General features: G+C 43.0%; 1 protein-coding gene across 1 annotated transcript in view; it reads left to right on the forward strand.

Annotated features, from left to right (window-relative positions):
• The window catches only part of LOC116387020 (ubiquitin-conjugating enzyme E2 E2-like), a 50,976-nt gene that overhangs the window by 7,348 nt on the left and 30,792 nt on the right, over nt 1-12,836 (forward strand). The window contains exon 3 of the mRNA XM_031853711.1: nt 1,061-1,111. Within this exon, the coding sequence (XP_031709571.1) occupies nt 1,061-1,111 (51 nt within the window). The remainder of the gene's footprint in view (nt 1-1,060; nt 1,112-12,836) is intronic.

The raw sequence follows: 12,836 nt of genomic DNA on the forward strand, positions 1-12,836 counted from the left end.
ATTAAAATCTTAAATTGGCAAGTAATTCCTGCTGAATCTAATTGGCTCCTCCACACAGCGCTTTCGCATCCGGCGCGTGGAAGTCGGCAGAATGTGCCGACTGCGATTAACCCAAACATGTCTGCTTCCGCTGTCGGTGTGAATGTGTTGAGTTGAACTCTGCCACTGTGGTAATGGGGGCGCCGCTTGGGAGGGCAACGAATAAATCAGCGGCCGGATTGAGCTACGCTCTCTGGAATATCATGAAATTTGAATTAAGAATTTTCCAAAGAGGGGCATTTTTGGGAATAGAAAATTTGCTTACAGTCCATGGAAAGTTGTGGAAAAAGCATGGCAATGGGTTCCTACGCGGTATGGAATTTTGAAATGGAAAATATGTAGGAACCCTGAATGTAGAATCATCAACCACCGTGATGAAGCTGGTTTGAAACATGCCGAGTTGCTCCATCATCAGTCTGTAAATGAGGCCGAGGTGGCACTCTTCCGCATGGAGAGGATAACGGCATCATTTATAGCTGACTGAGCAGTTATAAAGTACAACACGCAGCTACTGGATCCTTGTAGGCAAATCACTAGCATAGTTTTGTAATGAATACTTAACCAGGGAGAAATCTGACCTCTCTCCGGTCTATTCATTAAAACCTTCTTTTTTTTTTAATGTGCCCAGTGTGGAAATGCTCCCATCCGTTCCCTGAGAGCAGGAGGGCTGAGACAGGACCGTGATCGGCAGCCAGATTAATTATGTGGTGTGATTCATTTATCCGACATTTTTTTACATCGATATCAATTCATTCCTGTGCCTGTTTTTTTAAATGTATTGTTTTTAAAGGCAAATATTCAGCCGTGCATCCACGTGTTGATCTGGCGTGACAGGAATCATTCTTGTGTTCAATCGCAGCGCTCAGGAGCTCATTAGAAAATCAATGAGGTATCCGGTGTATACACTTACAGATTGATTGTACATGCAGGATTTATATAACTGTGTTTTGTGTGTGTGTGTGTGTGTGTGTGTGTTTGGGACTATGAATATGAATAATACACAGATCTTCTCTCATTTCAGAATCCAGAAAGAGCTAGCAGAGATAACCTTGGACCCACCGCCAAATTGCAGGTAGGAGCTTGTTGACTGTGTGTTTTTTAAAAGAGCTATTTGCTCCGACACCTGAGGCACTGTTGTGTGTGTGTGTATGTGTGTGCGTGTGTGTGTGCGTGTGTGTGTTATGAGCCTGTGGGGGCTGTGCGACTGGATCGTGCCAACCCACTGAGTCACATGAATAGCATAGGTAGATTATTGTGCCGTATTTGCACCCTTGTTTGCTCAGGCCGAAGTGTAATGAATGGCCCTTGTAAGCCGTCTGAGGCATGTGACCCGCGGGTAATAAATTAATATCCGCGCCTTTTCAACCTGATTGGCAGTGTTTGCCATTAGGATCACTGTAGCGGCAGCGTTGTGTTTGCTCACACTCCCAACTGGGTGGGAAAAGCACTCCGCTGGGGCTCGACTGGTTTATGTTCCTCGGAGCGTGGTGAAAGACAGACGTACACTCCTGCCAATCAAGATCTGAGTGAGAGCTTTCATTGTGTGGTTTTCTTTCGTTGAGTAAGCGTTTGGTATTCTTCTCAAATCGGAGGACTTTTGGGAGCAGTGTTGAGAGGGCGAGGGGAAGGTGGAGGTGACTGTGAGCAGCGCAGGCAGCAAGTCTCTGAAGTCCAGGCATTTCCTGCTGAGAAAGCAGGGAAGCTCATTGATGCTGCGTGGACGCTCTCTGCCCTGTAGGCAGAGAAATGTTGGCCACAGCTGGGTTCAGTCACGCCGAATGTTTTTTACCCAATGCAAAACTCTGCTGGTTTAAACCTCAAAGTGTAAATCTCAGTGAAACTGGTGGAGACATGCACCATCTTACCTTTTTAAGGTTTTTGTAGTAAATAGAGATGCACCGATCGATAGGCTGCAGATTGAAACTGGCAGATTTTCAGCTGATCGGACATGACCGGTGACCGTCAGGTCAGTCTCATGTTCCCGTTTTTTTAAAACAAGCCGGGGTGGGAGAACCTTAAACATTCAAAACAACTAACTTAATCAGATACTTGTTGAACTGAAATACATTCCCATGCATTCTGCTCAGAGTAATCGTCTGCTCCCCACATAACGGAGCCAACAGCTAAAGTTAACGGAGGTTGCATTGACTTGCATTAGGATGCGTTCAAGCTATCGTGATGTGTTGAAATGTCGTCTTGTAAAATCAGTTTTTTTTGGTGAGAAACTTGAGTAAATACAACAGAATTGGGATTTTTTTTTGACGGTTTACACTGACTTCTGGACGGTTGAAATAGTTTTTCAGGACAGCAGTGAAAAAAGTTTGGAGCCTTGCCGTCAATTATAGTTCTTACAAAGACGATCATTTTCAGCTAAAATTGTAATTGGCAGCTCACACTTTTACAAATGCGTGATTGGCCAAGAAAACTGCAATCGGTGTATCTCTAATGATGAATCCACCGGTGGAGATTTTGGCGGTACTATTTCCCCTGCGGCAGCTATTCTCTCATGATCTTGTGATCTTTCGACACCTGCCTTGCAGGGTAACTTGATTTGGGCAGAGTGGCGGAGGAGAGTTAAAGTTATGAATACAGAGCAGGAGGAAGCATCTCAACCAACCCAGACATGACCAGACATTTGCACGCTGTAGTTCATTGTGACAGCGTTTTGTACTGAAATGAAAGACGAATAAATCCTGCAGAAAGAGTCTTTTTTTTCTTGTGAGACCTTACAAACTGTTCTGAGCTGCTGTGATGAACAATGACACGGGTCAATGCTGCACTTGTTGTCCTCTGAGCTGAGGCAGAATTTAGATTCATTAAGCACTTCTGCAGCTGTTCATCTAATGACTTTATCTGAGCATGGATCTGTCTCCGAAGACAATATTATGTATTAGGATTGCTGTGCACTAAAGAATTAGTTGGTTTGCCTTTAATGAATGTAACTGAGTGGAAAGACGGATTTCTTTTTCATGAATAAACTGTATTTAAGGTGTCTCCGTCACACCTGGTAGTCAGCCGATCTGCTTAATTAGGTCGGTATCAGCGCCAAAGCCAATCCAGCGGATTGCATCAGCGCTTCTCTGGATTTACTGACTCCTGTCGCTTTAAGGTCACCGTTAATAACTTTGTCCATGCAGTGTTTCAAAAGAACTTCCTAACAACGAGTGCAGAAAATGCTCATGAGAAAACTATATAATCAGTGCAGTAAAGGCCTATCACCACCTTCACATTAAAATGCATCTGTTGAGAAACACGTCCAGGAATCGATGAGGATCGGAAGTAGTTTTTGCATAAGATTACATTGAGCCTTCTTGAAAACTGTTTTTGTCAGACTGCTGGATTTGGGAAAGTATACACCACAGGTATTGGATCGATATTCATGTTGCCAAATGCCCTGAGTTGAAGTATCAGAATGTGGAGTTTTTAATACTGTAAGTCTACCTGAAGGTCTCTAATCAACAGTCATTAGCCACCAGTAGCCAATCAGATTTCTGTTCTGCTCTGCCTCTTTAACAATTACAATCACCGAGTTCATGAACAATTATTCCACCTGCACGGTGTGAAATGGACTTGGTGGGGGGGGTGATTGCAACACTATTGTACTTATATATTATACTATTTTTGGGAAGACTGTAAGAATGAACCCCCTCTTTCTTTGCATGGATTATTTCAACTGCTGTAATTTGTGACACAATGCTGCTGCTGTTCAGCACTTACTGGCTCGCTATGTTAACTCATCAGAAGGATGAAACGTCTTCGAATCCATCTTCCCATTGAGAAGTTTGTATCTGCAGACAGCTTCATAAATACACAACAGAACAATTGATGCACCGCCGCAGTGTATTCTAGCAGGCGAGGAATGACAGAAAACCTGTTTTTATGAAGGCCCTATCTGTCACAGTCGGAGGAATCTTCTCGACAAATCGCGAGATCTGTTTTTGCCGGCTCTCCGATCTCAAAAGACGAGGCTAATCTGGCTGAAGCGGGGGCCATTATGTTTCCTGACAAAGGGCCAAACGGCAGAACGGGGGGGAAAAGAAATTTCACGGGCCGGCGTTTGTATAGAAAATGACATTTTTGTGTAAAGGGAGGCTTCCTTGAAGAATGTCCCAGCTGAAAAGAGCCCTCATGACGAATGGATTGAGCTCGGCTGCAGTGGGGAGCCCTCAGTCGTATGTGAGAAATTAGGCTCAGGCTGCTCGAGCGTGTTTCAGCGAGAGGCAGAGATACGAGCCAGCGGAGGCGCGGTCGCTTCTTGAAATGTAGATTTCTGTATTCATATGCCCCTTGGGGTATTTGCCTCACACTAACGGCTCCCAATTCCCCCCACAAGGCTGTCGCATCCCCGGTGTTTGATTGACCACAACAATCCCGATTCAGGCTGCTCTTTTGTACGATAAGCGAAGCACATTGTGAAAAAAAAACAAAAAAACCTTCTGCCGAGATAAATTCCCTTAAATCTGCACTGTACCTCCTCGCGCACGGTGTCTGTTGGAACAAAAGGCTCCGCGTCTCCCCCAGTCCTTTCTTCACCTACTAATTGATCTGACAGTGTTTAAAGAGGCCGCGGTCGCGCGGAGAGACATCAGATGTGAGGGGTTGTGAACGGACGCTGTGATGCAGCTCATTACCCCACAGCCTTCAGCTCTTCGCCCGCCAGAATAAAGCACAGCTCGTGATCACAGCCGCTCCTACAAACATCCTCTCTGACTCCGTTTGTGCGTTGCTTTCAGCAGGAGAAGGAATGGTATACTGTAATTCCTCTTGGGATTTGAAAACACAAAACACCTTTAACTTGTACTAAGACATCATGCCTTTGTTTGGAGATCATTTGGCTTCACTTTAAAAGGACTTTGATTTTGTTTTGGAGCCATGTGAGGAAATATTTTTCATCATGCTTTTTAATCATCTTTGTCACCCTGCCAGAGAGTAATTAATTGAATGTGACAAGCACACTGGAAGGGTATGTAAATAGCCCTCACACCAGACACATTGTATTAGCCCGGTGCTTGGTCGGCCTTCCTGGCTGTGTGTGTGTGTGTGTGTGTGTGTGTGTGTCTGTGTGTGTGTGTGTGTCTGTGTGTGTGTTCCCCATTTTTATCATATCCTTTCATGATGGCCCTGGCAGGGTTTTGATAAGAATCCCCCCATCGGCTGAGGGGAAACAATGCGTGGATTCCAAGGGGGAATTGTCCTCTCTCTCTCTCTCTGTCTCTGTCTCTCTCTCTCTCTCTGTCTCTCTGTCTCTCCCTGTCTCTGTCCTTCTTAATCCCAGCAAGACTTTGTGTGTTCCAGAGGAATATCAGTGAAGATCTTTAGAAATGAAAGCAATAAAGCAGAAGAAAGTGTTGCTGCAGAATGGCATTGAATGGGAGAAATGTAAGTTGATCCGTGACTATCAGGTTGTAGATATATGATCGACTCAAACACAACTCAGATGTTATTGTCTGCCGTGAAGCGCTGGTTCACTTTCTCAAAGTACAACGATAAGGCAAAAAAAAGAATTGTCAATTATTTGTCATTTAGATTGATGCAAATAAACTCTCTTTGATTATAGATTAGTGTGTTCATAAGACGCTCACCCGTCTGCCTGGTGTGTTAGGACCTTAAGAGTTTCATCATTCTGCTGTTCAGTGTCGACTTTAAGTGTATTAATGGTCTCAATGTTGTTTAGGAGACGAGGATACGATTCTACAGGACTAACAATCTCAGTTATTACCAGAGCTGCACAACTAAGCGCATTGAAATAGGCCTGCAACTAGTGATCATAATCGAGTAATCTGCCAATTATTTTCTCAGTTAATTGATTAATCGTTCGGTGTAATTAAAGACCCATTTGGTCTATAAATCGTCAGACCACAGAGAAAAATGTCACAGTAACTTAGAGCCCAATGTGACGTCGTCGTATGTCCAAAATATAATATCTATATTTTTTTGTTTTTGCTCGAAAAATGACTTTCACTGATTAACTTTTTGACTAATTGATTAAGCAGCTAATCGTTGAAATTGACATTTTCTAACATCATGGATATTGATACATTTTTATGAAGAAAAAAAACAAATAGCCCTGCGGGAAATGGCATATTTAATGAGTGTGAAAGTTGTTTGGGCAGTCAACAACTTATTTAAATAAATTGCTAACAGGGCAAGATGTTTCTGGGTGGCTTACCACTTCTGGTAAAGCTTTTCCTGGAGGAAAGCCTGCCGTGCATGCGCGGTGCGATTAGCAGCCGGGCTGAACAGTCAACAAGTAGTCCCGCTGAGGAGCACTTGTTGCTTTCTTGAGCTCAGGGTGCTGATTGAAACTGCCTCGTATCGGCTGCAGTGTTCGCTGTACTGAAAGGAGCTCGGAGGTGACACAGAGTGGCGGTGCGGCATGTCAATAAGGGCCCACCAGCTAAGTTTGGCCCCGGTTCCTGCTCACGGGTTAATCCTTGTGTGCAAGAAACAAAGAGCTGCATTGTTTTCTGTGACCAACCAGTGACATCAGTGATGTTACTACAAACATGCAACATGCAAGTCAAATGTCAGTCACCACAATGTGTAAATTCATGCAAGAAAAGAGGAGCTGTGTTTAACCGAACATGTTTGCATCCATTACATGAACGTTAGTCATGTAATGGATGCAAGAAACGAATCAATTTGTGTCCTTAAATCCCTGATGGTTGTTATTTTGTGTGAGCATATTTAAATTGAACCCGTTTTGTATGAAAAAAACAAAACAAATCATGATTAATTTTTGTCCAAAAGTCCCATCTGGTCATTGCAGCAAAGTGCTGGAGATCCTCTGTTTTGCTGGCGCTGGTCTGGCCAGCTGGAGGGTGGAGAGCAGTTTGACTCTCAGTCAAGGTTTCTGTATTGCTGCTATCTTTTCTTTACCATGAATACTTTTGTTGTAATCAAATGGCAGAAAAGAAGTTTTGTTGGTGCTGGTGAGTGTTCCTAGCAGGGACTCTGCTCATAACTCCCTCATAACTTTATGTGTTGTGAGAAGTCGGTTGGTCTCTTAGCAGCTGTTGACAGTTATAGACTCTTTTACAGTTTGTAAACAGTAATGACGTACGTGCAATAGCTTGTCAAGCTATACACCAACGAGAAATTGCGAGCATGAAAGTCATCGGATGCTTCCAACTACGTTATCTGTGGTCATGTACAGAACATCAATACCGTGACATAGAAATGAGCCTGTGGAACTTTAGTCCGTTGGAACATCGGCTCTGACGATCATAGTCAATAACAGGAGTCCTACATCAGTTTCATATCTAACTATTTCTAGTCTGCTCCAGTGTTTAATTCTGCCACAAGACACAATTCAAAGATGTCAGTAAAATGGACGATATGAATTACATTCTCTTCACTTTGCCCTCAGGAGCCTCTCAGTGATTGACAGAGGAAAAATTAGTGCAGGATGTTATTGACTCCTGAGCTGTGCTGCCTGTCGGCTTCTTCCCAGCCATAATAAATATGAAATAAATATAAATGGAGCTTTAACAGAGATGATAAATCCAAAAGCCAACAAAGCCTACGTGTCAGAACCAATGGAAAACCATTTCATCCGCGGACTGTGTGAGACATCTTCGACCAAACACCATTCAAGGTTGTTGTTTTTTTAAAGCGGGGACTTTATGGATTAAGGGGCATTGTTAGCCACTTCTGAGACTTAAATCTACAGTTTAGAATCACTTATAACTGGATGTAATGCAAGAACATATTACCCGTCATAAAACATTTTTAAATCTGACACTACGGATGCACCGATCCAATCTTTTCTCCCTGGATACCGATTCCAATTCACAAAATCAGGGCATCTGTCAATACCAAATGCCGTTACAAAAACCAGTTCTCTTTATTCCCAAAATGTACAATCAAAGCAAACTTCTGCGTGTGAAACAGATTAGAATCATTTGTCTTAGGTAGTAATGTGATGCTGTAACTGGAGACATTCATACATCAACAACATCCTTGTGCTTCATTACAATGCATCTGCTTCATCACGGCAGACACGCCATCATTTCCGACTTGTCTAACGCGCACAGCGTTACGATTCCTGGTGCTGTGTCCAGATACAGCAGCTGTGATGAGTCACTGTCCTCGGTGTGTCCGCGGCACAGCGGAGGCGAAGGACGGTGTTTGTTTTCATTACTCTGAATCTCTTTGTCCCAAGTTTTTTTTTAAATTTTTTATGCAAACCTAAAATGACCTGCCACAATAGCCGTGTTTCCATTCACGTATTTTTATGCACAATTTGAAGTATTGCTTCAGAAAAACTGTACTCAAATGGTAAAAATTCAATAAAATATTCCTCTATTGCGACCAAAAAGTTTGTAAGCTCGCTCAAGATGCTTTTTGCCAAAAACGAGTTGATGCCTTTGCTGAGTAAATTCTGACGTATTGATCAGCTGTCTGCGTCTTCTTTGATATTTCCATAACATGGCCAATGTCAGCTAACATGAAAGAGCAGTGGAAACAAATTCCTGAAGAGGGTTAGATAGCCGAGCCGACATGTTTTTATTTCGGTTCGCAGCCTCTACTTCTTCTAATCAACTGGCGATTTACAGCCATGCGTAGCCTATAGCGCCAGCTTCTGACCAAACTACGCTGTAGCTGAGTTTATTCGCTTAAATTGAATGGAAACACGGGTGTTGTAGCTCGTTTGTGGTGTTTTTGATCTGTAGCAGCTAAACATTTGCAAGCCAGCTTTTGACCTGAGGGCCGGAGTGCTACAGCAGCTGCCTGTTTTCTTGTGTTGCAGTGCATCATTCAATGTATGTTAATATTGGACACAATATTAACAAATGTCTGAGAGGCTTTCTTTTTTGTCGATTACTCCTAATCATTCAATGAGGAAACCATTAAACCCCTTTTTTTATAAGGAACACAACAGCAGAAAATAGACATGCCGAGTTCAGTCAACAAAACAAGCTCGTAAGAAGACGTGCCAATATTTAGCTATGAATGCTTTGCCAGATTTTTGAGAGAACTGCAGCTTCTTATCTGTGGTCCGCTCACTTTCCTCTGGAATGTTTGGGGTGAGGTGGAGGCGGTTGTGTGAAGTGGTCTAGCTCGTAGTTCAGGTCTGCAGTCCAGCCCTGCAGCATCCCGGGGCGAGCTTCTGTAGCTGTAGTGGTCCTGACAGATAAATAAGAGGAGGTCCAGTTTGTTATTAGGAAACGTCCTGCGGTGAAACAGCCGGCTAGTGGGCCCGCCAGCTGTTCAGGCAGCTACTCACTGCTCAGACTGAAAGCTTCATTTGCTCATACACAGACGCGGAGGGGAGTGACGATACAGTCGAAGTATGATCACAGGAAATACAAAAAACAGAATGAAATGATTGCTTCCATTAACTAAAGGCTATATAAGAAAGCAGCATGTGTACGGTGCTTTGCAGCATGCTGTGGCGTTGGTGACGAGTAGATGAGTGTTTTTGGTGCCGAGGCTGTGGTTTACTGCTGAGAAACACAAGTGTAGCTACCATTGTTTATAGGGGTGGATTATAGTAACAATGAGCTGTTTGATATAACAATGAGGTCTGAAGTGATTTAACAAGGCGGGCTGCATTCCTCTTTGTTGCCACTGATCTCTTAAGGTGATGCACATGTCAGACTTTAAATAGCTGGAATAATTCCACGACACAGCTGTTTTATCGGAGGGGAGCTCAAGGTTACAGCTCCGGAGACTTCCTCGCTGTTATTGACAAGGACACTCCACCTGCTTGTCATCCTCCCTCGCCTGTGTAATATTAGAAAGCAGTCATGCCGTCAGTGCTGTTTACTTTGAAAACACACAGTTGACTTTGCTGTCTGTCACTTGATGGCTGCTGTTGAAGAAAAACATATTTGACTATTTTTTTTGTGGTGTGTGTGTGTGTGTGTGTATATATATATATATATATATATATATATATATATGCAAAGCTATTACAAAGAAAAATTCATGGGCAATGAAAACCTTGGATCTCAGGCTCCCTCCAACAACGCTCATTAAATATGTATAGTTAAAAGAAAATCACGCCAGTAAAAGCAAAATTACAATCTAAGACACAAAGTAGTGCAAGTTAACAGATAAAATATCAACATGGATAAAATATTAAGTATAGTAATCAATGATATAGTATTGCAAATGAATAAACTGAATGTAAACAGGAAGGTAGTAAATGGATGTGCATAATTAGAAATAATAAATACACAGAGCTGTGTGGGGATTTGGGTCTCTGGTCCTTCTCCCTACCCTGCTGGGTGTAAAGGTCCTCCCTGGATTGCAGCTTCATTCTGGGGATGAGCTGAGCCGTTTTCACCTACCTCTGAAGGGCCTTGCGGTTGAGGTCGGTGCAGCTGCCATACCAGGTGTCAGGATCTCAATGGTGCACCTGTAGACGTTGCAGTATTCTGGTGGTCCATGTTGACCCTCCTCAGCCTTCGGAGGAAGAAGAGCCTTTGTCTCGCTGTCTCGGTGATTGTGACTGTGTGGTGAGTCCAGGTCAAGTCCTCACTGATGTGAACACTGAAGAACCTGAGGGCCACGGTGATAGCGTTGCCCGTCGATCTATTTGTCCTGAATGCAAATTGGAGATTTGACCGACCATTTAAAGCACTTCATGATGGTGGAGATGAGTGCTACCTCTTGTAGTCCGTGATGGATTTTAGTCCAGCTCACATGTTTCTGGTAGTTGGACTCAACGTTGTCCCTGTATTGGCTCTTTGCACTGCTCATAGCTCTCTTGAGTGCATACCTGGAGTTTTCTGTGCTTGTCAAAAATCACCTGAGTTGTAGGCGACGGGTCTGTGCTTTTAGTTTGGCACAAACTTCCTGGTTTAGTGTCTGTACTGTAACCCTCAGTACGACGTCATCGATTTGATGACTATATAACATTTATATCCTGAATTCAAATACAAATATGTTTCTGTATGTAGAACGCACGTGGAGTATTCAATCCAGTGGATTATGTGGATGTGCGTCTGCAAGGTTCTGTTTAGGGCCACTTTGTCCTCCTGTAAAAGATTTGAACAAGCTCTAGATATCATGATCTGTCGAATCACTCCACATTTGTGCAGGGATGCCTGCTACATTGGCAGAATCCTCAGGGATTTGGACCAAAAAAAAAAAAAATCCATTGTATTTGAGAGTGTTTGAGCAAGAAAAAAATAAAATGTGAAGTTGAGCTGCGAGTGAAAGAGAGAGAGAGGCACCCATCTGCTTCAGAGAGGAAACAGCGGAGGCCCTTAAAGATTTCCGCAGCCCCCCTGCAGGGAGACAGCGCAATGGAAATACTAATTATTCTCCATGTCTTTAGCCAGTGTCGCTCTCCCACTGGCTGACTGAAACCCTTTTTTTTTTTTTATTATTTTCACACCTTGTACAGCTCTCACTTGCTTTACACACCAACCCCCATCTCTACTACCTTTCATGCTTCTGCTACCAACGTTGCTGCAGTATTTTCCATTCTTTACTCAGCAATAAGGAAATCAACTTGCAGCTTGCGAGAGGAGTTTAATCCATCACAGGGAACGTTACGCTCGGTTCTATTCCGTCATAGTCACGTCACACTATTTCTGTCCGGTAATGCAGTTCAATACACAGAATGATTTGTTTAATAAGTCTTGTGCGTTGAAGGATGTTGATTATCTGATAGCGTGATGTCAGTAACCATGGTAGGATAAATGAAACGCTGAGTAGATAGAATGGAATCTGTATGATTTCATCTGCAGACTGACATCATCAACTGACCCAGACTGATCATCCGTCACACCCCAAATCTTAATCGGAGTGTGTCACCTTAAAATGCGTTTCCCACTGGTGATTATCTGACCTGTGGTGCGGCGGTGCGGGTTTATTTTCTCACACGTCAGCAACTGATTGCGACTAAATTAACTGTTTTTAAAAATGTTCCAAACTCAGAAGGTTTTCTCTTTTTTGTTGTTGTTGTTGTTGTTCTAGACATTGACATCGCTGCTCTAAATAATCGCTGCGGAGTGAACACAAATGTGTGCACGTGATGAATCACCCGTTGAGCGTCTCGTCATCATCAGCGGCGTCGCCTCACTCGTTAAATACGCAGCTTTCCCTTTGCCGTGTGATGTAGCGACCACCGCTCGCATCAACTTCATCAACGAACAATGTTCGATGACGTTTAATTACCTTAAGAAGAAGTAGGTGTATCTGATGACTTTTGCTTATCTCTTCAGTGTGAAGTGTGAGTGCTGTGTTTGTACGTCAGACTGAGCCAACAAAGCGAAGACCATCAATGTCAAAGAAAAGCTTTAGTAGTCCACTATATTGTGCATTTTGACTGTATTAAATAATGACATTGTAGATACAGAAAGGAAAAGTGGAGAGAGTATGACATGCAGCAAATGACCGTGACTGTTAAACCGTAATGTTAAAATGTTTAATCCATGGGGTTATCGACAGTGGATCGAACAGCTTTAATGGTTATTCTGGTCATATCCATGCATCTATATTTTTTTTAAACAGGTTTTCTTCTGCAGTTTTTTATTTTAAGAAAAACAACACATTCCACTACAGTGACTGCACTTGTACTTAGCATTAGACAGCAGGTGGGGTTTGCGTAAAGGACCCATATGTGACCTAACCAGCTGGTCTAGAATATTACTGCGGTGTTTTTGGAGTCAAACACAAAGGAGGGTGCCCTTGTACGTTTTGTGTGCGGTAGTGGAGTATTCTTCTGTCTTCAGCTCCGCCAACTGTGCAGCAAACATTGTATTTGTAGTCTGTTTTTTTTTTTGTCTTTCTGTGACCTGCTTAGTAACCCTAAGCTCTTATGATCTGACTTTCTTTGT

The sequence above is a fragment of the Anarrhichthys ocellatus genome, unplaced genomic scaffold (assembly GCF_004355925.1).
Source record: "Anarrhichthys ocellatus isolate YVR2014 unplaced genomic scaffold, GSC_Weel_1.0 scaffold14, whole genome shotgun sequence".
In the NCBI taxonomy this organism is placed as follows: Eukaryota; Metazoa; Chordata; class Actinopteri; order Perciformes; family Anarhichadidae; genus Anarrhichthys; species Anarrhichthys ocellatus.